Raw genomic sequence first — 23,871 nt, forward strand, 5'->3', positions numbered from 1 at the left:
AACCCAATGTGCTTAATTACTTTAATTACTTTGAGTAACAACAATTTGTTGGCCACTGACTGTCAGTCTAGGATGGTGCCAGGCGCCAGGGCAGGGTTGGAGGAGGGTTTTCACAAAGTGGGAGAGTTGGTCTGTGGATAATGATGAAAGGTACCAACAGGAGAAAGTGAACCATCGACAATAGTGAGCCATTCACAGTGAGAGAGGCTGGACTGGGAGTCTCTTGCATGGTGGAGTGGGGGCCATGGGGGATGAAGCTCTGTCTAGTCCCTTTTGCTGCAGCTTAGATGACCTTCACTTTGTTGGAAATCAGTGTTCACTTATGTTAACGAGAGTCAGAAGTCTTTTTGATGCAAACGTTGTTATTTCCCGCTTGGGCTCAGGAACTCTCTGGAAGAAACAGAGGTTACCAGTTGGAGTTTCTCAGTCTGATCTACTTGTGTTTGGCTTGATGACCCCCAAGGCTCTTTTAAAACTTTATTTCAAACATATAACTTTTTAAATCCCCTCCCATATAAAATGCAGGCAATTTCACATAAAAACCCAGTTTTCTATTTTAGCTTTGCTGGAAAAATTAGAAGATCTGGCAACACCGACCTACCAGCCCAGAGTGCACCTGCTGCTTTTCTGTTTCCTCAGCCTCCCCTCCTCAGCCTTCCTCTCTCACCCGGCCAGGCGTGGTCTACACTGTCGGCCAAGTTTCAGGACATGTATCTGAACAGGAGGCATTCAAGTGATGCTCATGGGGGAACGTCCGTGGGGGTGGAGGGTGGGAGGGTGCTCCCTGGGGGGTTAGACCAGAACATCTAAGTGTGTTTTCAGCTCCAGAGGTTCTGAAGGCACCCCCTCTCTACTTGCTCATCTGAGAATCATGGGCCATCATGAATTACAGAACAGAGGAGGGCACTGTGGCAAGGGATAGTGAGGTGACAGTCATTTACTTCTGATGCGGAGAGCCAGCATATCCTAGATGCCAGGATGGGGCTGGGACTGCTCTAAGCCCTGATGGCATTACCACCCATTTTACAGAAGGAAATTGAGGCACAGAGAGATTACTAACTTTCCAAAGAGTTGTGGGAAAGCAGGTGACAGAACCAGATAGTCTTGTCCAGATGAAATCCGAATCGAGAGCCACAAGTGCACACAACCGAGAACCACTCTTTGAGCAGGAGGGGGACAGGCAGAAATTAGTGATGATGAGTACAGTTAATTAAGATGAGCACAGCAGAGCCTGAGGGCTAAACACCCATTGAGTTAATGATAAAAGCAATTTCCTCAGAGAGAATTTTTCTCCAGGACAGTGTGTTACTTTCAACACATGAGTAACTTCCTCAGGACACAGAATTAGGGAAACCAAGTAAGAAGCTGCTGTGGGTTTTATAAACTAAGCTGGTTCTTAGGTAGATTCACTTTTGTACTTTTGTACCTTCCAGATAGAAATGGGGTTGAAAGTCTGATGCTGGGAGTTTAAGAGGTGGGCAGACCACTATGGGGATGAAGCCCACCTTTCAGGCTCAGAACTAATTGTCATGCATGGATGATGGAAGTCAGCATCACTACTTTATATTCACACTCTTACTTCACAAAAAGTACCAGGCGTTCCTATTTCAAGTGGGTTTCCCAAAAGTTCAAAATTCATCAAGCGCTAATGGAAGTCAACCGGAAATCCATCTTCGTTGGTTGTACAGCCAGTTTTTTCCATAATACACTTAGCAAAGCCAGGAAGACGGGGCAGGGCGGGGCGGGGAGTGGTGTTTATGATGATGGGCAACTCACTTATCTGTTATGTCTGTCTGTTTGGTGACTGTTGGGAATTGGAAATGAGGAATAGGTTACGAAGGTGATTTCCAGAGGGAGAAGTGGAAAGCAGAAAAGAACGGTCAGAAACGCAAGAGGACAGAGCATCCATCATGAAGTGGGTGTGACACTGGCATGAGACTAAAGGGACTGTGAAACAGAGCTGGAAACCCCTGGAATCAGCAGCCTTTTGGACACAAAAGAGAACAAGAGGTAGTGTGCGTCTGCATTTATTAAAGGCAAGCTGGAGAAACTGGTGATGATATGCAAAAACAGGGTCACAAACGCCTGGCTCTAGGGACCCTTCCAGGCTAAACATGTCTCAGGATTTAGAAGGGATCGCAAGTTATATTTCAGCGGCTTTGGTCTGAGAAAAATCTGTGTGTGATACAGCAAGTCTGTGGCTGTTGGTCCACATGACAATATGTCCAGCGACTTCCTGCCACTTTAAGGGGAATCAGTGGGAAATATCTGGAACCATATACAGACCTTTGGGAGATAAGTTATAGGAAGCACTAGTGCCCCCAGACACCACTGAGGATTCTCAGGGTTCCTCTTCAGCCAATAAGCAAGGAGAATCTGCTCAAAGGTTTTCAGGTGGCCACCCGCTACTTGAAAAGCTCTTTAAATTCCCTGAGCCGATGACTGTAGGGCATTTACACTCCTGGGTGTGCTGCTGCTGCTGCTGTGGCTTCAGTCGTGTCCGACTCTGTGTGACCCCATAGACGGCAGCCCACCAGGCTCCCCCATCCCTGGGATCCTCCAGGCAAGAACACTGGAGTGGGTTGCCATTTCCTTCTCCAATGCATGAAAGTGAAAAGTGAAAGTGAAGTCGCTCAGTCGTGTCCGACTCTTCGCGACCCCATGGACCGCAGCCTACCAGGCTCCTCCGTCCATAGGATTTTCCAGGCGAGAGTACTGGAGTGGGGCGCCATTGCCTTCTCGGCTCCTGGGTGTGGTTTCTACCATTCTCTCCATGTGCTCCTCTGCGTGCAGTGAGAAGCTGTGTCTCTGAAGGTGGGTTTCAGTACAGACCAGATGGGTATCTGAAAAAGGTCCCACTGTGATGGCTGAAAAATACAAGTAGGCCAGGATTTTAAGGGCATTGGTAAGGAATCTGGATTCATGTTCTATTTTTAAAATTAAATGCTGACGTGATTGAAAATTCCCCATCTGTATTACATCAGATGCCCGCATCCATTCTATAAGCAGGGCTTATAAACTATAAAAAGTTTATCCTATGAATGTGTAAAAATACTGCAAGGTGCACTAATTATTAAAGAAATGTAAATTAAAAAACACAGTGAGGTCTTACCCATTAGGATGAGAAAAAAATAAGATAACAATTGTTGGTGAGGGAGTGGAGAAAATGAAACCTTTGTTTTCACGTTGGTGAAAGTGAAACATTCCTGCCCTGTTGGTAGGAATGTAAAACAGAGCAGATGCCGTGGAAAACAGTATGGCTGTTGCTCAAAAAGTGAAACAGAATTACCACAGGATCTAGCAATTCCACTCCTGGGTAGATATTCAGAATAATTGAAAGGAAGGTCTTGAAGAAATATGGCTATACTCTTGGTTATAGCAACATCATTCATAATAGCCAAAAGTGGAAGGACCTCCACTGTCCATTGATGGATAAATGGATAAACAAAGTGTGGCTTATACGATGGAATATTGTTCCATCCCTAAGTCATGTCTAACCCTTTGCAATCCCTTGGACTGCAGCATGCCAGGCTTCCTTTTCCTTCACTATGTCCCGGAGATTGCTCAAATTCATGTCCATTGAGTCCATGATGCCATCCATGGTTTAAGGATGGAATATTATCCATTCTCAAAAAGGAAGGATATTCTGACCCATGGCACAGCAGAGAGAGGGAGGCTTGCTTGCTCGTGTGCTGGGTCATGTCCTTCTCTTTGCGACCCCATGGACCTGCCAGGCTCCTTCTGTCCATGGGATTCTCCAGGCAAGAATATTGGAGTGGGGCTGCCATTTCCTCCTCTAGGGGATCTTCCTGACCCAGAGATCGAACCCATATCTCTAATGTCTCCTGCATTGGCAGATGGGTTCTTTACCACTTGAGCCATTGGGGAAGAGCTAGAGAGGAAGGGAAATACATCAGGTCTGGCTCCTGGACAAGCGTGCAGGTTGCCCTGGGACAAACACCTGGAGGAAGAGGAGGCGAGGCAGGCTTGGGCAGAGGGAGACTCCAGAGGCAACTCGAGACCCACATCCTCTGCCCACCCAGCAGGAGGCTCTCAGAGATGCCTGGAGCTGGCTAGGATGACCAGGCCTTATCCTCCTGCGTGGTCATTGGATGTCCCCACCCCACCCCCCAATCCCCTGCCCCTGCCTGGGAAAGGGCATGACCTCCGGCCTCTGCAGGAACCCTCTGCAATCTGGAGGGGCTGACAGCTGGAGGCTGTGTGCCACCAGCACACTAACAGCTGAGACAGCTCATCCTTCACTGACCGGGACTGGGTGGCCTGTCTGTGTCCACACAGGAGGGCTGATGATTCATGGGTGAGGAGATAGGAGGTGAGAAGGGCTGAGGTTCAGAGTAGGCCTGGGGCTCACTCTGTGTCAGGCTAGCTAGCCCACAGCTTCCTCCATTGTGACAAGAGGGAGGAAGGAGGGGTCAGGAGGAGTCAGGTGGGTGGTCGTCTGGTGGTGTAAAGGTGTGGACATCTATGTTCTCAAAGAGGTTTTGAGAAATGCCAGAGGGATCATAAGAAATGCTGTCTCAGGGGCTGAGGAAGTGGGCCTCCTGGGGATACTTAGGAGAGTCGCACCTTTACATGCCCATGGAAGTTTGTGGAGGAAAAGTTAAAGCTGGACCCGTCATCTCTAAGACTTGACCTCCTCCAGCTCGGGTCCGGAAGACTGAAGGCAGGACTGGCTTTGGAGGATTTCCATGGCCAGGAGACCTTGACGGAGAAAGAAGGGGCTGACGGCATCTGGAGCAGAGGCACGCAATGACAGCCAGTGGTACTGAGGCTCAGAAGGTGATTCATTTAAAGTCACACAATTGGTAAGTGACTGGGAACCAGATTAGGCAAAGTAATGCAACCCTAGTGACAAACTTCCCTGGTGGCTCAGATGGAAAAGAATCTGCCTTCAGTGCAGGAGACCAGGGTTCGATTCCCTCGTGGGGAAGATCCCCTGGAGGAGGGCAGGGCAATCCACTCCAGTGTTTTTACCTGGAGAATGCCATGGATAGAGGAGCCCAGTGGGCTACAGTCCATGGGGGGTCTCAAAGACTGAGCAACTAACACTAACAGTGACAAAGTCAGGTTCCTGGCAGGAAAGCTGTGGGACATCACCTGAGTAACACACAGGTTGTGTAACAGAAGGACCACTTACAAAGATGCTGGAGGGGAAGGAGAACCTGGGGAAGGCATGTATTTGGCCCTGGAAAGGGGAGGTGTCATCACCACCCTAAATCTGCAGAGGTGAGCAGACAACCATTCCAGAACCTGGAAGCAAGGCAGTGTAGGAGGACACAGGGGCTGTGTCTTGCAAAAGAGGGAAGCTGCCAGCCTTTGATGACCTGGCCCAGAGGGAGCCTGTGGATAAGGGAAGCCTGAGGACAAGGGAAGCTGCAAACCCAGAGCACAGGGGCCACGGGGAGGGAGCTGGAATCAGCACAAGACCTTGACTCCTCAGGACATCAACTACCAGAGTTCTTTTCTGGTGTTTTTGGGCACCAGAGTTCTTTTATCCTTAGGACAGGAGAAGTCATCTCTCTTCTGTGATGTACCGAGGGTCCTCCTGGGACCTCAAACTGCCAGAGCCCCGGCGCCGGGGTGATGGATTCAACTGAGGTCACTAGACACACTGTCCCCCAGGTGCAGCTGGAGCGCAGCCTGGGAAGCCATTTCCACTTGGCCGTTTCCCTCCGGCCACTCTTTCAAGGGGTTTCTGATGGCCGGTCTGCTAGCCTGCCTCTAGCCCTTAGCTCTGATCGGCGCTTTCCGCGAGGACAGGGGGCTCCGAGGCGCGCCAGGGACAGCCCCCTGGGAGTTGGGGCGCCGCGACCCCCGCCCCCACCCCGCAGCTGTCGGAGCGCCCCTCTGCGGGCGGGCATCTGGGCGCAGCGGGGCATAGGGTGGAGGGAGCTTGCAGCTGCCAACTCCGGGGGCGTCTGGCTGGGGGGCAGGGAGGAGACACGGGTTCCGGTGACAGGAACCGGGCTCCGGGCCACCAGCTCAGGCAGCCCAGGAAGTGCGACCTTTGCGGCAAGCAGCTGGGGGCCGGCCGGGGAGCTGGAGGGAGGGCTGGATGAGCGGCAGGAGCCGGAGCCCAGAACCAGAGAACCTTCACGCGGAAAAGACCACGGGGATCCTTTGGCGCAGGTCCCCTTCTTTACAGATGGGGGATTTTAGCGCCAGAGGGTGAGCCGACAGGGTAGTAGGCAGCAGGAGGTGAAAAGGGACAGGAGGTGGCCTCTGGGGCGGCCTGTGCGTTTCTAAGCGGAAGGGGCTGCCGGCCAAGTTAGACCGTCCGTGGTCCTAGGTGAGCACCCCATTAGGTAAGCGCAAAAAACCAACCCAGAGAAAACAGCCCTTCCACGTATGCTGAAATCCCATTCGCTCCTCTCTGGATTTCCCGGGGGTGGCAAAACTTAGGCATAAATGTATCCAAGGGCGGCCTTTCTCGCATCTGGGTGGTCGCGTGGCGTGGGGACCCAGGACTGCTGGGCACTGGTTAAGGGCAGCAGCTCCAATTGGGTTCACGGTCGGGCGCGCCGACAGATCCCTGCAGGTTGACCTCGGGTTACGCATCAGCTGATTGGGACGAAGTGGGGAGATGGCTTTGACCGAGGCAGCCGCGCCCGGGGATTTCGGGGAGCTCTTTGGGGCTGACCAGCCGAGTGGGAAGAAGGGTCAAAGAGCAGGGTCGCGGGGCAGGGCTGCTCCGCCCGGCTGAACTGCCCGCCGGGCGCTGCTCAGGCCAGTATCACCGCGGACATCAGCTCAGCGCGCGGCCCTTCGCTCGGCGGTGGGGATCGAACGCGGTCGGCTGGCTTCGGCGGCGAGTTGGCCTGGGGTCGCTCGGCTCCGCGGCGCTCTCCTGACAATTTCCGATGCCCAAGTCTTTGCTTCTACCCCCTCTTTCCCTCCGCCCCCGGAAAAAAAAGTCCTAAATATATCCGGCGAACTTTTTTTTCTTCTTTTACACTGGTCCCTCGGGACAGGAACCATTTGTAATTAGAATTATCGATTTAGGAAACCAAAAACAAACTATAACATTCACACCCAACCACGCCCAAAGTTAGCCATGTGGTAGCTACAATTCGTGTGAACACGCACAAATCATAAACTACTATCACCCACCCCCAAATCCACAGACGTCCACAAACTCAAAGCCGCCTAGAATATACAGTGACTTCATTTCCCGAAATAATATGAATTTGAGGAAATGCTTCGGAGACACTAAGATTTTCCCTCTCGCTTAAAAAAAGAAAAAGTTGGCCTAAGCTAATGCTCAGAAATACACTCTCATGTTTCAGAACTTTAAAATAAATTAGTAATAAATTAATGTAATTAAAAACTAAGGGGAGATAAGTCACTTCCGAAGGAGAGGGGAAACGGGCGCTGGGAATAAAATTTCCCTGAGAATATAAAAGGGGGAAGGAATCTTCTTCCTAAATTACTTCCCCCGCAGCCACTCTATTAGAAAATGTCTTGGGCTCCAGAGTTACCAGGAGGTCGCCCGGGGCACAACTGGGCGTGGGGGCCGGGTGGGGGCAGCAGGGTCACCCGAACCCTCCGGGGTCGCCGCTCCCGCTCTCCAGCAGACTTTCCAACTTCAGAAGCTCACGACCGAGAGGCGTCCTTGGTGTGTTCCCGGCGGAGGGGAACAGGACCCGCGGCGAGACTGCGGGACTCGGGGAACTTCCTCGGGAGGGGACAGCGCGGCAGGGGGACCGGGGCTCGGCGATTCCGCCGCCCGCCCGCGCGCACTGGGAAGGCAGCGGGGGCCGCGCTCAGCCTGGGGCCGCGTGGAGGTCGGGATCGGAAGGAAGGTTCTGTCCCGGAACCACGCGGGGCCAAGCGTGGGAGGCCCGCTGAGCCCTCTGGGATCGAGTCTTCTCATCCAGAACTTCCTGAGTGCCGCCGGCGTGAACCGAAGCTTCCAACCGGAACGCGGCGCATCAATGTAGCAGCGAGGCCGCCGCCAGGCCGGGACGGGTCACTCTACGGAGGAAACTCTTGGAAAGAGACTTGGAGCGGACTTTAAGTGCAACTCCGGGATCGATTTGCTCCGAGTTGACTTTTGGCATAGAAAAAACACCTAATACTTGGTGTAACAGGTCAGCAAATCAAACCGACTCTTGATGCAGGCAAATGTTGGTTTTGATATTTATTCATGGGAAGGGAAGAGAACGTTTTCCAACGTCCCCAACAACTCATATCCGCACAAAACTTTCACACTCATTTTTCGGCGCCGGGAAAAATTCCCACAGCCTTTAACTCCATGTTAATTTCTCCCGACCTTTCTCCAGCACTTGGGGAAGCGAGGGAAGAATTTTTTCTAAGGACAGTTCCTCAGGAACTATCTAACGATCCACCGATCGCGTTAACCTGCTGCCCGAGAGAGATCAACTCCCAGCAAAGAGTAAGAAGACTTAAAAAAAGAAAAAAGTTCGACAGCGTTTTCTACTTAAACTTCCTAAACCATGCCAGTTCCGGAAGGGCCCCCCTCCGAGTCTCGGCGTGGGGTGGGCTGGCATCTCCCGCCAGACTCTCGCGCTTCCACCCCTTCCCTACTTCTAACGCGCGCACACACCACGATCCCGCCCGCGAACCATCTGCATGGGGACGCGTGTCCGCACACAGGGGCAAATGCAGCCGAGCCCGGCTCCTCGGGAGCGAGTGCGGAAGTGCGCGCGGGCGGCGGGGTGCAGGGATCGCAGGGTCGGTGCTTTCCCTGCGTGCGCGGTCTCTCCAGCATCCTTCCTCCCAGCTGCGCCTGTCACCAGCCCCTGGTTCCGCCCCTCCAGGCCTGCCCCTTGTCTCTCATCCAATAGAATCCCCCGATTGCTCTCCACGCCCCCAAACCCTTTCCACACCCCCATGTTCCGGGAGCTGGTTGGCTGCCGAACCCTCAGCTAAGCGGCGGGATTTGCATGGCGCCTCGGGTTTCTGGTAGGTGGAGCGACCCATCACTCCCGGTGGCCGGGCCCGCCCACTCTGCCTCGGTCTCCGGCGCTCTTCCTGCGCAGTCCTCCTTCGCAGCCTCCGCTGGGGAAGCGCCGGGGCTGCGCTCAGAGCTGGGTTCACAGGACCGCGACGAGGCAGCCCCGGCGAGCGGCCGTGCGGCGCGCACAGTGCGGAGGGGTCGGGACGCCGGAGGGCGGAACTCTGCCGGCCCCGAGCGCGGCGTCGCAGCCCCAGGCCGGCAGTTGCCACCACCCGACCTTCGTTCCAGTTGTGGCTCCTCCCGGCAACATGTCAAAAGCCGCTGGCCGTGCAGCTGCCGCCGCCACCTGGGGCAGAGCAACAGCGGCGACCGCGGGCGCGCGGGGCCAATAAGCCGAACCGCCCGGCGTCCAGGGCACTCTCGCCGCGCTCCCTGCTCCCGCGGGCCCTGCGCCACGTGCTGAGCCATGCCCCTCGCCGCGCGCGCGGGCAGCGCATGGGGCAGCGCCTGAGCGGCGGCCGGTCCTGCCTCGATGTCCCCGGCCGGCTCCTGCCGCAGCCGCCGCCGCCCCCGCCGCCGGTGAGGAGGAGGCTCGCGCTGCTGTTCGCCATGCTCTGCGTCTGGCTCTACTTGCTCGTCTACTCTTGCGCCGGCTCCTGCGCCGCCGCGCCCGGGCTGCTGCTGCTGGGCTCCGGGTCCCGCGGCGCCCACGCCCCGCCGGTCCCGGGTCCCGACGGGCCTGCCCAGAGGCTCCCGTTCCCGGCGGCGCCAGCCACCCAGCCGGCTGCGGGCGGAGAGATGGCCGAAGGCGCCGCGAGCCAGGAGGAGCAGAGCCCCGAGACGCCGGACTCCCCCAGCCCCATCTCTAGCTTCGTCAGCGGGTCCGGGAGCAAGCAGCTGCCGCAGGCCATCATCATCGGCGTGAAGAAGGGCGGCACGCGGGCGCTGCTGGAGTTCCTGCGCGTGCACCCCGACGTGCGCGCCGTGGGCGCAGAGCCCCACTTTTTCGACCGCAGCTACGACAAGGGCCTCGCCTGGTACCGGTGAGTGTCCCGGGAAGGGCCAGGGGCTCCAGCCGCGATCCTGACGGGGAGAGGACGCGGAGGTGGCATGCACCAGGGAACTGACAGGGGTACAACTTCAGACCACCCGGGCGGGAAGGGGAGCCGAGCGACGACCGCGCGGTGCTGCCCCGGGCTCCGCTCTCGCCCCAGTCTGGAGACACTTCTCCAGAATATCTGGCGGCTCAGCGGCCCACAGTGCCCAGGGATTAATCCGGTGATCTTTCCTCAGGATGGAGGCCAGCCACTGGGAAGGTGCTCAGAAAAGCGCGCAACCCTCTAACCGTGGCCGCCTCCCAAACGAATCTCGTGTTTTATTTTTCCTCTCGGATCCGGGACGGTCTCCGCCCCAGACCAACTTCTAGAGCAGCTTCTGCTGTCCGGATGGGGATGGGGTGGGAGCGACGCCGTGCTGAGCAGGCCGCGGGGAGTCCGTTCACTTTCCTAAGGGGGTCAGACCGCTCGCGGCCGGGCAGCCTGGGCTGCGGAGGGAGAGCGGGCAGGCGCGCGGCGCGTGGAGCGGTGCTGGTCCCTGTCGGGCAAAGGCGCGCACTGCAGCCGACGGGAGGCGCGCAGCTTTGAAGGCTTCCCGGCGCCGGGGGCACGGCCCACCGGTTTCCGCCTCCCTGGCCCGGGTGCTGAGAGACCCGGGGGAGGGACGCGTGTCTCCGCGGACCCTTGACGCGCCGGGGTGCAAAGAATATTCTGGGTGCATGGATTTGAGAAATGCGGGTTGCGTGGGCTCCCGTAAACTCGGTTCTCGGGTCGGGTTATGGGTGCGGTTCCAAAGGGACGTTGTCCCCCACCCCCCCTCCGGGAGTCATAATCACGACCTCTTACCAAGGTCTCCCGCAGTCTTTGGGGGTGAGCTGTTGGGTTGGTTGAGTTTCCGGTGAGGCTCGGGTGAGCAAGGGGTCCAGACTCCAGCCTCGGGAAGTCTCGTCGCCAACCAGAGGTCCGGCCCTTCTCCCCGGTCACTGCCTCAGACCCCCACAAACATAACTCCCTTGACTCGCCGGCACCCCTCCAGGCCCAATCAGCCTGCAAGAGGCTGGAGATTTCCGAAGACAAAAGAGGAGAATCGAACCAAACCCCATCCCTGCCCCCATCCTCTCTTTGGGGACCGGGAGAGCTCGAAAGATAAAAGGGGGCTGGCCGAGCGGATTAAAACCGCTCTCCCCCCAGCCTCGCCCTCCCCCTCCCTTTTGTCCTAACATTTTTATTATTGTCAGGAGTTGCCCAAATCTCGAGGTTTAGCCAGCCGTGACCGTCACCCTTCCCACCGTCCCCAGGCCCTGGACACCGGTTGTTGCGAATGGTGGCTCTGGAGCCCGGCGCCTGGATGCTCGTCCGGACCCCGGCAGCTAGCAGGGGTCCTGGGCGCCCTCACCTGCGCTCCGGGCGGCGCGCGGAGGAGCGACTGCGCCGGCGCGTGCGGGTGCCTGGCTGGCAGATGGGGGCCGCGCTAATTGCCGGCTATTGTCATCGACTGTATTGTTGTCATTATTCCAGCCACCACCGCGCCTCCCCCTGGGGGATAACGATTCCGGGAGCCCGGACTGGCAGGCTTGTTACTAGCGCCCTCCAGGTAGAACCCATCGGAGGCCGGAGGCAGTCTGGCGTTTTCGGAGATCAGACGCGCCGGGGGCCGGGCTGGGAGGAACTGGCAGGAAAAGAATTGAATCCTTAATGTCGGGCGGTTCCAGCAGCACCTGGGCAGGCAGTGGAAATCCCCACAGGAAGACTCGCGCAGGCTCCTGGGCGGCCGCCCTCCACCTGCCACGTTCCTTTTGATTGACTCAAAATGCTGAATAAAGAACGAAGTCGCCCTAGAAAGGCTGGCCGCGCGCCTGCAGCCGCTCGTATCGTGGCCCGCGGGGCGGCTGGGCTTGGGGGGCGCGGGGGCTTCGCCGGGCCTCGGGGCGGGACGGGGTAGAGGGGGCGGGCGGAAAGTGCCTTCTTCCCCCACAGTCACCTCGCTACACTGATGGGCCGAACTGTCCGGCCCGGAGGCCCAGCGCTCGGGGCGATGACCCCGCGGAGCGCCGCGCGAGGAGCGAACTCTAAACGTCGCAGCTCACCCCTAAAGCTGGGTTCCGGGGCTGCCTCGATTCGCGCGGGGCGTGGCCACAGGGTTAGTGGATTAAGGAATCTTTTCAATGCCATCTGCTTACTTACAACTTTTAAATTAACTTGGAATATTCTGAATGTCTGCGCAAATGTGTGGACTTAATTATTTTGAAGGCGGCCGTTTTAACTTGAAAAACCGACCACACCGGGAGAAGAAGCCTAACCCAGAAGGCTTTTCCTAAAATCGGTGTCCAGGGAGTAAGCCCCCCTTCTTGCCCTGCCTCTCGGAGTTTTGTCCGTGGGCCCCAGTCTGCTGCTCGCTAGAGGAGCTCTGCTCGGCTCCGTCTATGCCATCAGACACTGGATTGAAGAAGAGTATAAATAATAATTAGCCAGCGTTTCAGTTCAGAAACAAGTAGTTAAAACAAATCCTCAAAGCTGGAAAATAGGAAACAGGGGAGACATTCTGAAGGCAAGGATGGATGGTTGAATCCAAGGGTCAACATCGGTCATGGGTTGGAGAAGGAGATTCTGCCTGAGTCTGAGCTAGCGGTTAGTAAGTTTCAGGGATTGATACACAGCCCGGGTGCAGGCCTAACCGGTGACCCAAGGCCTGGGCAGATTTGCTTGAAGGCTCCCAAGTTGACTGTAGTTCCTTTCACGTGGCAAAACGAGACACCATCAGCCCCAACGGGCGGGATCGTGGTGGGATGGAGCCCACAGTGGTGGCGATGCGGAGCTGACCTGCCATCCGCCAGAGGTCGGGAAGTTTGCCACATCGTTCGTGCAGTGCGTGCTCAGTCACCCGCTTTCTTCACTGCTGCCCTTCAACCTAAGAGTTTGTTTTAGTCGGGGATGCAGACTCTTCTGGGTTTACTTTTCCAGTTCATCACTCAGCTTACTCTTGAATCTGGCCTCCCAAATTTAGCAGGTACTTATGAGGATCCCAGGGGAGGGGCTTAGCAGGACTTCTGGTGAAACTGGCCCTTACCTTCTGTTGCAGGGGGTGATAGTGTTTGAAAAACAGAGACAGGTGGTTCAAGAGAACCTCATACTTGCCAAGATGGTACATTTAGGCTTTCAACATTGATTTAAACTGTGACCAGTCGGTCAGCCCTGTCTGGCTCTTTGCAACCCCATGGACTGTAACCCTCCAGGCTCCTCTGTCCATGGGATTTCCCAGGCAAGAATACTGGAGTCGGTAGCCATTTCCTTCTCCAGGGAATCTTCCTCATCCAGAGATGGAACCCAGGTCTCCTGTATTGCAGGCAGATTCTTTATCATCTGAGCCACCAGGGAAGCCCAAAATTAAGTATATACATTCTTTAATAAGTTTTTCTTTTTGATTTGGCTTAGGCTTCGTAGATTGTCACAAATTTGAATGACCTCACTTTGGGATTTAAGTTAGCCAAATATGGTGTAACTATTTTTTTTTTTAATATGTAGAAATATTCCTTAGACTTTCCACCTTGACTCTTCTATCCATGTTTGGTTGTAAAAACTAAACTGACACTTTAATGCTGTGGCCACATTAAAACAAAAGTGCAGTGTGTGTGTCTGTGTATGTCTGTGTGTGTGTGTAGTTTAGTAAGGTTGGCAGCTAACACTTACTGAATATTTTCCCTATGTGCCAGGACCTGTTTCAGGTTCTACAGGATTAGCAAATTTAATCCTCATCATGATCCTGGGAAGTCTGTACTTGTGCAGATGAGGAAACATGGTCACAGAGAGGCTAAGACACTGGCCCGAGGTCTCACAGCTATAAAGTGGCAAAGCTGATACACCAACCCAGGCAGTCCTGCTCCAGAGGTCACTCTGTGCCATTCTGCCTTGCTTAAGTGACAAAACGTGACATTGGTCATATATGATGAATTCATAACTGAGTTGCTGAGTTTTTTTTTTTTTTAAGGGTTTGAGTTTTCTGTTGTACCTCCAGTGACCTCAATGAGGGTTGCTCACTTTGTCATTCAGCATAAAAAAAGACCAGCTCCAGAACAGGATAGTTATAGTAAGGACGTCCAAAGTTGGTTTATAACCAGAGTGAGGGTAATTATATTACCCAGGCAGTTTCCTTTCTCTGCCTGCACCAGACAGTGAGAATCAATGGAGTCATTAAAATGACAAAAATATCCCCAAGCATAAAGACTGAGAAAACATGGCAAGTGTCCCCACTGAGAGTAAATTTATTCTCTTCCATTTGTCCTCTTTTAAGGCTGGGAGACGTGGGAGAACACAGGGTTAAATGAGATGTTCCAGAAACTCCTGGAATGAATTTATTCATTTTAAAAAGTACAGTGCTTCAAATCAAGACTGAAAACATGGACTTCTTAACCAGAGGACCATTACAAAACTTACATTTTGAGTAGAGTGCTTTAGTTCTAGAATCTAAAACCCAGCAACTTCAGAAATCTCTGTCTGGAAAGCTTATACCTGAAAATAACAACTTTCCCTACATTTTAAATTTAACAAATGCTGAGAAAACTAATTTCTCCCCTCTTTATCTAGTCTGTTTTCAGAAACTTGGTGGCAAAGACTGTTTCTGTCTTCCCTAAGGGAACTTTAAGATAAGACCTGATTGGGGATAATCTTTTTTGAAGTAATTGCATTTTTTCATTCTATGAGTTTAAATCAAATATGCAGCTCACTTCAAGCTGCTGAGTGGAGATCAAAAATCTACATTTATATGCAACAATTTGAAATACAAACCATCTTGTTACAAAGCTGTCAAGATTTATTAGCAAGACAGTGTAGCATGTGTTGGACTCTGTTTTCAATTAGGCACCTAAATTAGACCATAAAATGGTTGATTAATCTTTTACAAGTTGAGGGGAAAATATAACATAAATTAACCTAATCATAAGTGTTTTCCCAGATGCTCTGGGTTAATAAAATAGTCAATATTAAATAGCAACCTATTTGTTTTAGGTAAATAAAATGCTGAAGTTCATGAATTAAATTACACTTATTACTTTCCAAATGATATGCTATTATTGAACTCATCTCTAAAAATCAGGTTGCAACCCACGTCATTAAAAATATGTATCAGAATACTGCAATTTGACTAAGCTACTAAACTAGATTTTGCTTTTTTAATGGAGCCAGATTATTGAAAATTTTCAACTTAATGTAGACTAATATTTATAAATATTTATCTTTTATAAATATAAATATCTTTTACATATAAAAGATATTTTTCCCAGCTAAAGTTATATTTATTGCTAGATATTTTTTAAAGTAACCCATCACAAGCTTCTGTTGTTTTTTTTTTTTTCTGCTTTGCTCTTATTATTTTTGTCTGAAGGAAAACTTTTAGATAGTTTGAAAAATCAAACTATCAAACATTTGAAAAATCAATATGCCACAAAAACCTCACTCCAGATATATATGCTGATGTACTGTTTTGTTGAAAATGTTGTAGGACATAAGGTTTTCTGATTATATGAGATGACTCTTTGAATCACCAAAATTATTTAGAATTAAAAGCACACCAAGAATTAAAAAAAAAGAAAGGCATTTACGTAAAGCTTCAGGTCTGAAATACATAACCAGGGCTGCCTGCCCATGGCTTTGGATGTCAGAGTTTTTGAATACTCTATGCTCTCAATTCTGTGAACATGGAAATTAAGTTGATTGACAGAAACACAAAATGTCCAGTCTGGAGGCACAGCATAATGAGCACTTCTTTTGCTGTGAATAGACTTAGTTCCCAAATAGGGTGCTACTTCCCTCTTTTAACAGTCAGTGATTCCAGAGAGTAAGGGAAATTTCAGTGCTAAGCTGTTGGGATAGTCAGGCATCTCAGCAAAATGAATTCCCCAAGTATGTGGCATATTTTCAAGGGTAATGAATACAATATGCTGCCTACCTCAAATGAAAACATTTACCATGACCAAAAAGAAATAAGATACTGATATCTTTGAAAACTCTTCAGGAATAGAATGTAAAACTTTAAAAAATATATATATATATATATATATATATATATATATATAAAAGATGACCTTGTTAGAACTCTCCTATTCTTCTCAAACTATACCAAAATAAAATTAACACCAAATAAAACTGATATTAGTGTATGTTGTTTTTTCTTTCAGATTTTAGATTTGGGGGAAAGTTTAGGATGTGAGGAGCAATTACCAGCTTACTGATATGTTAATAAATAATTTTCGTTCCAGTCAAAAGACTGTGAAAATAGGTCTAATGCTTATAAAATCCCCCATTAATTTTCTCCGTATGGAGATGAGTGACATTGGTTTCCTTTATATTATATCTGAAATTCTTCCCTTAAATACCAGTTTTGTGACTTGAAAAATATTAAAAGTAGCCTAAGTTTACTGGGGCATTAAAAAATTGTGCTTCACAGTGTCAAGTATGAAGCATTTTTAAATTGCAAAGCTGAAATGCAGTTTGTTGCATCCCAAAGAGAGCTGCTTTTAAAAATAATGAGTCCAGGTCTGGAGAGAAAGAGTTGGCATAAAGAGTACTGCCAGCAAGGCATTTATATTTTCTGTTGCATTTTAAAAGTAAGTGTGTGTGTGTGTGTGTGTGTGTGTGTGTAGACAAGAATTTGCTGTGACTTTAAGTTGATACATTTGTTACAGAACAGATGAACTCTTGGCACAAAATATTTTTGTCCTAACTATAGCAAATGTGTTAAGACTAATTTTTGTACACTGCATTTCAGTCCAAACTAGACTATTGCCAAGGGGTCACTTCTTTTAAACTACACTTTGAGTAGATGTGAATGATGCCATACGCGTTCATCAGGCAACTTGGGGGCACATGATCCAGAATTCCTGTTGTTTTTTTCCCCCCAGATCTTTGCCCCACAATAATTAACAGGATTATACTTGCTTAGAAACTCACAAAATGTGGAAAGATAGTTATGGGCAACATGAAGCTTGGGGCTACAAATGGAGAGTGGGAGAAAAAAAGGTACATATACATTGGGAAGAGAAGATTTTTCAGGCACACTCGACATAATGATTGGGGGCGGGAGGGAAGGTCTGGTGACAGAAATGGCCAACAAGTCCCAGCAGGCCCGACAGGCCACGTGTCTACTCTCTGGCAGCCATTGGGGCGTTTGCGCGGAGACCCCATATCTAGAGGGGGTGGGCGATGCGCAGTCAAGAAGCGAGACGCTGCTCCTCCGCCCGCTGGCCTCGGGGACTAGAGCGCACGGCCCCTGGGTCGCGTGGGACCCCCGCATCTGGTCGGAGGAAGCAGATGGCGGCGCCGCCTCGTGTCGGGGGCGGGGCCCGCGGCCCGGCTGCCCCTCGGCCCCGCGGGTCGCCGGCCGCGGCCACGTGACCAGCCGAGACGCCGCGCTCGGGCCTCACCTGTTGGGCGCAGCTGAGTCAGGCATCCCGCGCTCGCAGGGGGTGGTGCCGGCGGGCCTGGCCCCACGCTGATTGGCCCGAGCGGGAGCCGGGAGGCCAATGGTAGCCCGTGTTAGGGATGGCCCCGCCCAGAGTGGGGCGGGCGGGGGCGCGGCCGGGCCGGGCTTCCTCGCTGCTGCGCATCCTTCCTGCGAGCTTCGCGGATGCTGTGAGCCGCTTTACAAACTGGGCTTTTCTGCTGATCTGTGTCTCTTTGAACGTTTGCCTCTGTTGGGTGGAGCAGTTGGGACGCCGGAGTCTGAGTCTGCCTTTCCTGCGTCCTCGATGTCCGACGTGCGTCTGAATGAACGAATTCTGTAGATCTGGGTGTGGAGGAAGCTTTGTCTTATTTTTAGGGCCTTATTGTGGGTGGAGAAGAGAGTGGGACCGTTTTCAACCTGCATGGTTCTTTGCTTTCTCCGCCTCACTACCACTCCTCACCTTTCTCTTTTGGGGGTGGGATGGGCTAGGGTGGGGAAGAAATATGTAATCCTCAGTTCACTGACTTCTATAAGGGATTCTTAAAATGCAATTCAGCACGTAGAAAGCCAAAAATAGGTTCATTTCTATAATGTGACCCTTTAAATGACAGAATGAAGAGGAAAGGTGGAGAAGACTCCAACGGACAGGAGAGGAGGGCAAGGAAAAGCCAGTAATTCTCAGCCCCCCTTGCGAATCCTGAGTCTCTGCTGCACTGAGGTCAGGGCCCGTCCTCCCCAACCCATCCCCGCGGCGCCCTTGGGGTCCCCGGAGACACGCTGTCCCCGGGCGCCCTCAGTCTTTCTGACACGTGCCCGCAGCCTGCAGCTGCCTCTGCCTCTAAGGGGAAGGAATGTCTTCACCGACAGTCTGAAAGCTGCCTTTTTGCTCCTCCAGCCACACCGGCGGGCATCGGGTGAGGTGGGGTGGCACTAATAAGCTGACCTTCCCTTGTTCAGGCAGAATCTGAGCTCCTCTCGGGATGAACTTTACACAGTGGCACTGAGAATTCTGCTGTGGGTTTGGATGAGGGCAGCCTTGGCTTTCCCAGGTGGCGCGCAGTTGGTAAAGAATCTGCCTGCCAATGCAGGCGATGTAAGAGATATGGGTCAGGAAGGTCCCTTGGAAAAGGAAATGGCAACCCACTCCAGTGTTCTTGCCTGGAAGATTCCATGGACAGAGGAGCTAGTGGGCTACACCCCATGAGGTCGCAAAGAGTCAGACAGGACTGAGCACACACAGCTTTGTCCTGAAAGTTTTTTCCAAGGTGCAGGAGATGACCTGTCCTAAAAGGGCAGGAACTCATTTAGGACATTGCTTACTGCCACAGGAGATGCTGAAAGAACATAGGACTTGGCCCACATGTCCATTAAAGTAATCTTCCTGAGGGAGACCACACACCCAGCTGACAGAGAAAGGTAACCTACAGATCACTCCTGGTGCCTCTCCCTCATCCCCAGCTAAAAGGTCTCTTCCTACTAGTCCTCCTTCTGGCTGGAAACCCTGCCCCCTGACTGGAAAGGCACCCTAGCTCAGCATGCCCAGCCATTCTGCTCGTATGCTGGTCCTTGCTCTGACTGTTTCATTCTCCAGGCACTTACCATGTGCTGGTTCTGTAGTTAACACAGATCCACGAAGAAACAGACATCCTTTCCTAGCAAAGAGTGTTTATAGATGCCCAAGTATGTGTATGTGATCCGGGGTAGGAGAGCCAGGTAAGGAGCTCTCCTCACATTGTCATGGACTTGAAATGCTTATTGGGAGAAGGGAAAGGTGACTATTTTAAGTCTTTTTCTGTCGTCAATGAGGGCTTCCCAGGTGGCACTTGTGGTAAAGATTTTGCCTGCCAATTCAGGAGACACAAGAGATGGGGGTTCAATCCCTGGGTTGGGAAGATCCCCTGGAAAGGGAAATGGCAATCCACTCCAGTATTCTTGCCTAAATAACTACATGGAGAGAGGAGCCAGGTGGGCTTACAGTCCACAGGGTCGAAAAGGGTCAGACACGACTGAGCATGCACTTCTACTACATGCACACTACTACATAGTCAATGAATAATACATCCTTATAAATCATGTGTACCTTTTAAAAAAACTTACCCAGCAAACACTTCGTTGTTGTTTAGTCGCTAAGTTGTGTCTGACTCTTTTTGACCCATGGACTGTGGCCAACTAGGCTCCTCTGCCCAAGGCTTTTCTTAGGCAAGAATCCTGGAGTGGGTTGCTATTTCCTATTCCAGGTGATATTCCAGATCGAACCTTCAGCTCCAGCCTCATTTCCTTCATTGGCAGGCTGATTCTTTACCACTGAGCCATGGCACTTACTTTATATATATAGAGAGAGAGCATGCATTTATTTATTCGTTTATTTGCCACACCGTACGGCATGTGAGATCTTAGTTCCCTGACTAGGGATTGAACCCATGCCCCTGCTGTGCAAGTGTAGACTTAACTGCTGGACCACCAGGGAAGTCCTGGTTGAGTACTTCCTTTTAAAAATATATACATAGTCTTTATTTTTTAGAGCAGTTTTAGATTCACAGCGAAATTGAGTGAAAACACTGTATATGCCCTGCCTTTCACAAGCACCACACACTCCACCCACCATCAACCTGCAGCCCCAGAGCTGCACTTTTGTTCCCACTGATGAACCATCATCGTCCAGAGTCCTTAGTTTGCATCAGGATTCACTTCTGATGTTACACATTTTATGGTTTTTGACAAGTAGATAATGACACATATCCATCTTACTCAACAGCATCAATGGACATGAGTTTGAGCAAACTCCGGGAGATAGTGAAGGACAGGGAAGCCTGGTGTGGTGCAATCTATGGGGTCGAAAAGAGTCAGACATGACTTAGTGACTCAACAACAACAGAACCGTATTAGTGCCCTTAAAATGCCCTGTTTGAGCACTTTTATCAAGGGCTTTCCCAGGCAGCATTTGAGGCCCCAGGGAAGATCAAGAGACATGAGCTTGTCCTTGAGGGGCCCATGTTCGTCGGTGAAGTAAAATCTACAGGTTCAAAGAGGTTTCAGAGCAAGTTCAGGGCAAAAACCATTAGTCCTGTTGAACCACTAATACATCTAAAAACTATTGGAAGGAGACAAAGGAGTGTGTAATAAAATAGTGAAAATTAAGACATGTGATTTTGTATTTCACTTTTCTGGGATGTCCCAGAGAAAGCTGAGAAGAAGGAAGGAGAGTGGATGTCCGTTACGAGGTGATGCAGTAGGGGGGAAACAGCCCCTCCTTAGCGAGCAAGGTGTGCTGCATGCGGGCCAGTGGTTGGAGCCGGTTTCATCTTAGCAGCTTGTTTCCTGTGTGGTTTCCCCCAGTCTGCAGAGGAGGAAAGGAGCACTCACAGAGATGGCCATGGTCATCCACCTCTGTCTGTAGGTGGCTCAGCCCCTTGAACCCAAGGCCTCCCTGAGGGCCCTGCAAACTCCACAACTCGGAGCTTCTCTCCTGGGCTGAAATGCAACAGGACATTCCTTCTGGAGCAGATTAAGCCCTGTCCTTTGTTGTTTCTTTCTACCCACCCCACCCCAAACACAGGTTTTCTATATTAAAGTGTCCCCAAGATTATATTTTTTTCCTCTTTTTCTGCCCCAATTTATGCTCAGTCTCAGCCTTGTCTCTGTTGCAAAGACATTTGCATGGGTGCTGGTGGATTTCATGCATGTCACCCCTGCACTGACCCCAGCCTCTGGCGTCATCCCCCGTGCCCTTCCTTCCGAGATAAGATCTGTATCTCTCTGATGCCCCTTTTCTGACCTCAGCCCCCCTCCATGTCTTCATTCACCAGCCCATCTCTTTCTCTCACCTGTTCCTGGAAGCTGCCCACCATGAGCAGGACACTCAGGTTCTTAGTTCTCAAGATGACACTGAAACCCTCTGCGATCTCCTGCTACCGCATCATCTGACACCTAACCACCCTTGCCCCCGCTCTGCACACTGCCTGTTGTGTATCATCCCCAGTAGCTGGCAGGAGAAGGTCCTCCCCCAGAGCGGCCCTGACCCATGGAGTTCCTAACCTCCACAAAGAACTCGGACCTTACTCTTCAGGTCATTAGCCCTACTGTCACCACCCCTGACCCATGCCAGGACTGCCATGTGCATTGATCCTTCTGAATGACATCCTCTGCCTGCAAGTATCTGTCAACACATCTCACCCCAACCCCAACATTGGGAGAAACTGTATAGAAATTGAAGCAACTGAAGGAATTCTGCTGTTTCAGCCACCTCTCTGCATGGCCTTGTTTCCTGTATACTTTATCTAAAACATCCCTCCATTGTTTGCAGGAAGTGTACTCTCTTTTCTATATTATTTGAAGAAAATAATATTTAAAGAAAATAAATTTCATCTGTATATCTGACCTATATGTATGTGTATATATACACATACATAGTTCGGCTTGCCAGGTGGTTCTAGTAGTAAAGAACTCACCTGCCAATGCAGGAACCACAGAAGATGTGGGTTCGATCCCTGGGTCGAGAAGATCCCCTGGAGGAGGGCATGACAACTTACTCAAGTATTCTTGTCTGGAGAATCCCCATGGACAGAGGAGGCTGGGGGCTATAGTCTATGGGGTCTCAAAGAGTCGGACATAACTGAAGCAACTGAAGCAATGTATACATATATATGTATTTCTTTGGTAACTTTTATTCATATGCCTATGAAAAAGTGTACTGATCATTAAGTGTGCACCCTGATGAATTTCACAAGCCACATCCCTCTGTAATGGTGGTTCCGGAGTCCCCAAGGCCATATCCATACTCCCTTCTGAACACTGTCCCTATCCCAGGGATGACCACTGTCCCACCTCTCACCACTACTGATTGGTTCACCTGTTGATGGGCTTAAATTAAATCCTTGAATGAATATTTATCAGTTCAGTTCAGTTGCTCAGTCATGTCCAACTCTTTGTGACCCCATGGACTGCAGTATGCCGGGCTTCCCTGTCCATCACGAACTCTTGGAGCTTACTCAGGCTCATGCCTGTTGAGTCGGTGATGCCATCCAACCATCTCATCCTCTGTTGTCCCCTTCTCCTCTTGTCTTCAGTCTTTCACAGCATTAATGACTCAGTTCTTCATATCAGGTGGCCAAAGTATTGGAGTTTCAGCTTCAACATCAGTCCTTCCAATGAAAATTCAGGACTGATTATCTTTAGGATAGACTGGTTTGATCTCCTTGCAGTCCAAGGGACTCTCAAGAGTCTTCTCTAACACCACAGTTCAAAAGCATCCATTCTTCGGTGCTCAGCCTTCTGTATAGTCCAACTCTCACATCCATACATGACTACCAGAGAAAGCATAACTTTGAATACAGACCTTTGTCGGCAGTATTTATAGTGTTTTAAAAACATGCAAATTCATTGCCGATGTTGACAGATTTGGGGATTGCACTACAAATGCAGATTTTCTTTTCTTTTAATTTTTACTTTATATTGGAGCATAGTTGATTAACAATGCTGTGTTAGTTTTAGGTATACATAATGATTCAGTTATACATATACATGTACCTATTCTTTTTCAAATTCTTTTCCCATTTAGGTTATTACACAATGTTGAACAGAGTTCTCTGTGATATATACTAGGTCTTTTGGTTATCTATTTTAAATATAGCAGTGGGGGACTTCCCTGGTGGTCAGTGGTTAAGAATCCACCTGCTAAATGCAGGGAACACAGGTTCAATCCCTGGTCCAGGAAGATCCCACATGCCACAGGGTGGCTAAGGTTCTAAGAGCTGATGCTGCACAACAAGAGAAGGCACTGCAGTGAGAAGCCCGCGCACCCCAACTAGAGAGCAGCCCCCGCTCTCCACAACTAGAGAAAGCCCACACACAGCAATGAAGATCCAGCACAACCAAAACAATGCCCCCCCAAAGCCCTTCCCTTTAGAAAAATAAATATAGCAGTGTGTACATATCAATTCCAAATTCCTAGTCTATCCTCCCACCCCGTTTTCTGTTTTTGATGAAGGATCTGACAGTTCTGGGCTTGCCTTCCTCATGGCAGCAGCTGGAGAACAGCTGAGCCTGTGAACTGGGGTGGGGCAGGCATCTGTCTCTCCCTTGAACACAGTCCACACTGTTCCTTATTGTCTCACAGTCGGGTCTGGCTACCAACTTCTTTCGCCAGCTTCCATCACTGTGCCCTCAGCAGGCTAATTGCCGGTTCAGCTTTCCAAGAAGCTTATGATGTCTGTTTTCAAAGGTAAGGGCTCGTCTCTGTGCTGCTTATACAGAGCAGGATGTCTGATGATGCTGGGCAAAGGGGCAAGGCTATTTTGCACCCTGCCTGGTCCACGGTCGCCCCTGTGGTCTCCATCTCTGTTATCATCACTCCAGGCTGACTGCTCTCCCCACACGGAAGCCTGAGAAGTAACTGCAGGGCCAAGTGGAAACACTGGCAGCCTTGAGCCACAAACAAAGCC

At 51.0% G+C, this 23,871-nt stretch overlaps 1 protein-coding gene across 1 annotated transcript in view; it reads left to right on the forward strand.

The window, feature by feature from the left end:
• Positions 1-9,091: 9,091 nt before the first annotated feature.
• The window catches only part of HS3ST3B1 (heparan sulfate-glucosamine 3-sulfotransferase 3B1), a 43,126-nt gene continuing 28,346 nt past the window's right edge, over positions 9,092-23,871 (forward strand). The window contains exon 1 of the mRNA XM_061143521.1: positions 9,092-9,984. Coding sequence (XP_060999504.1) covers positions 9,437-9,984 — 548 coding nt within the window. The 5' untranslated portion in view covers positions 9,092-9,436. The remainder of the gene's footprint in view (positions 9,985-23,871) is intronic.

Source organism: Dama dama, chromosome 5 (genome assembly GCF_033118175.1).
Source record: "Dama dama isolate Ldn47 chromosome 5, ASM3311817v1, whole genome shotgun sequence".
In the NCBI taxonomy this organism is placed as follows: Eukaryota; Metazoa; Chordata; class Mammalia; order Artiodactyla; family Cervidae; genus Dama; species Dama dama.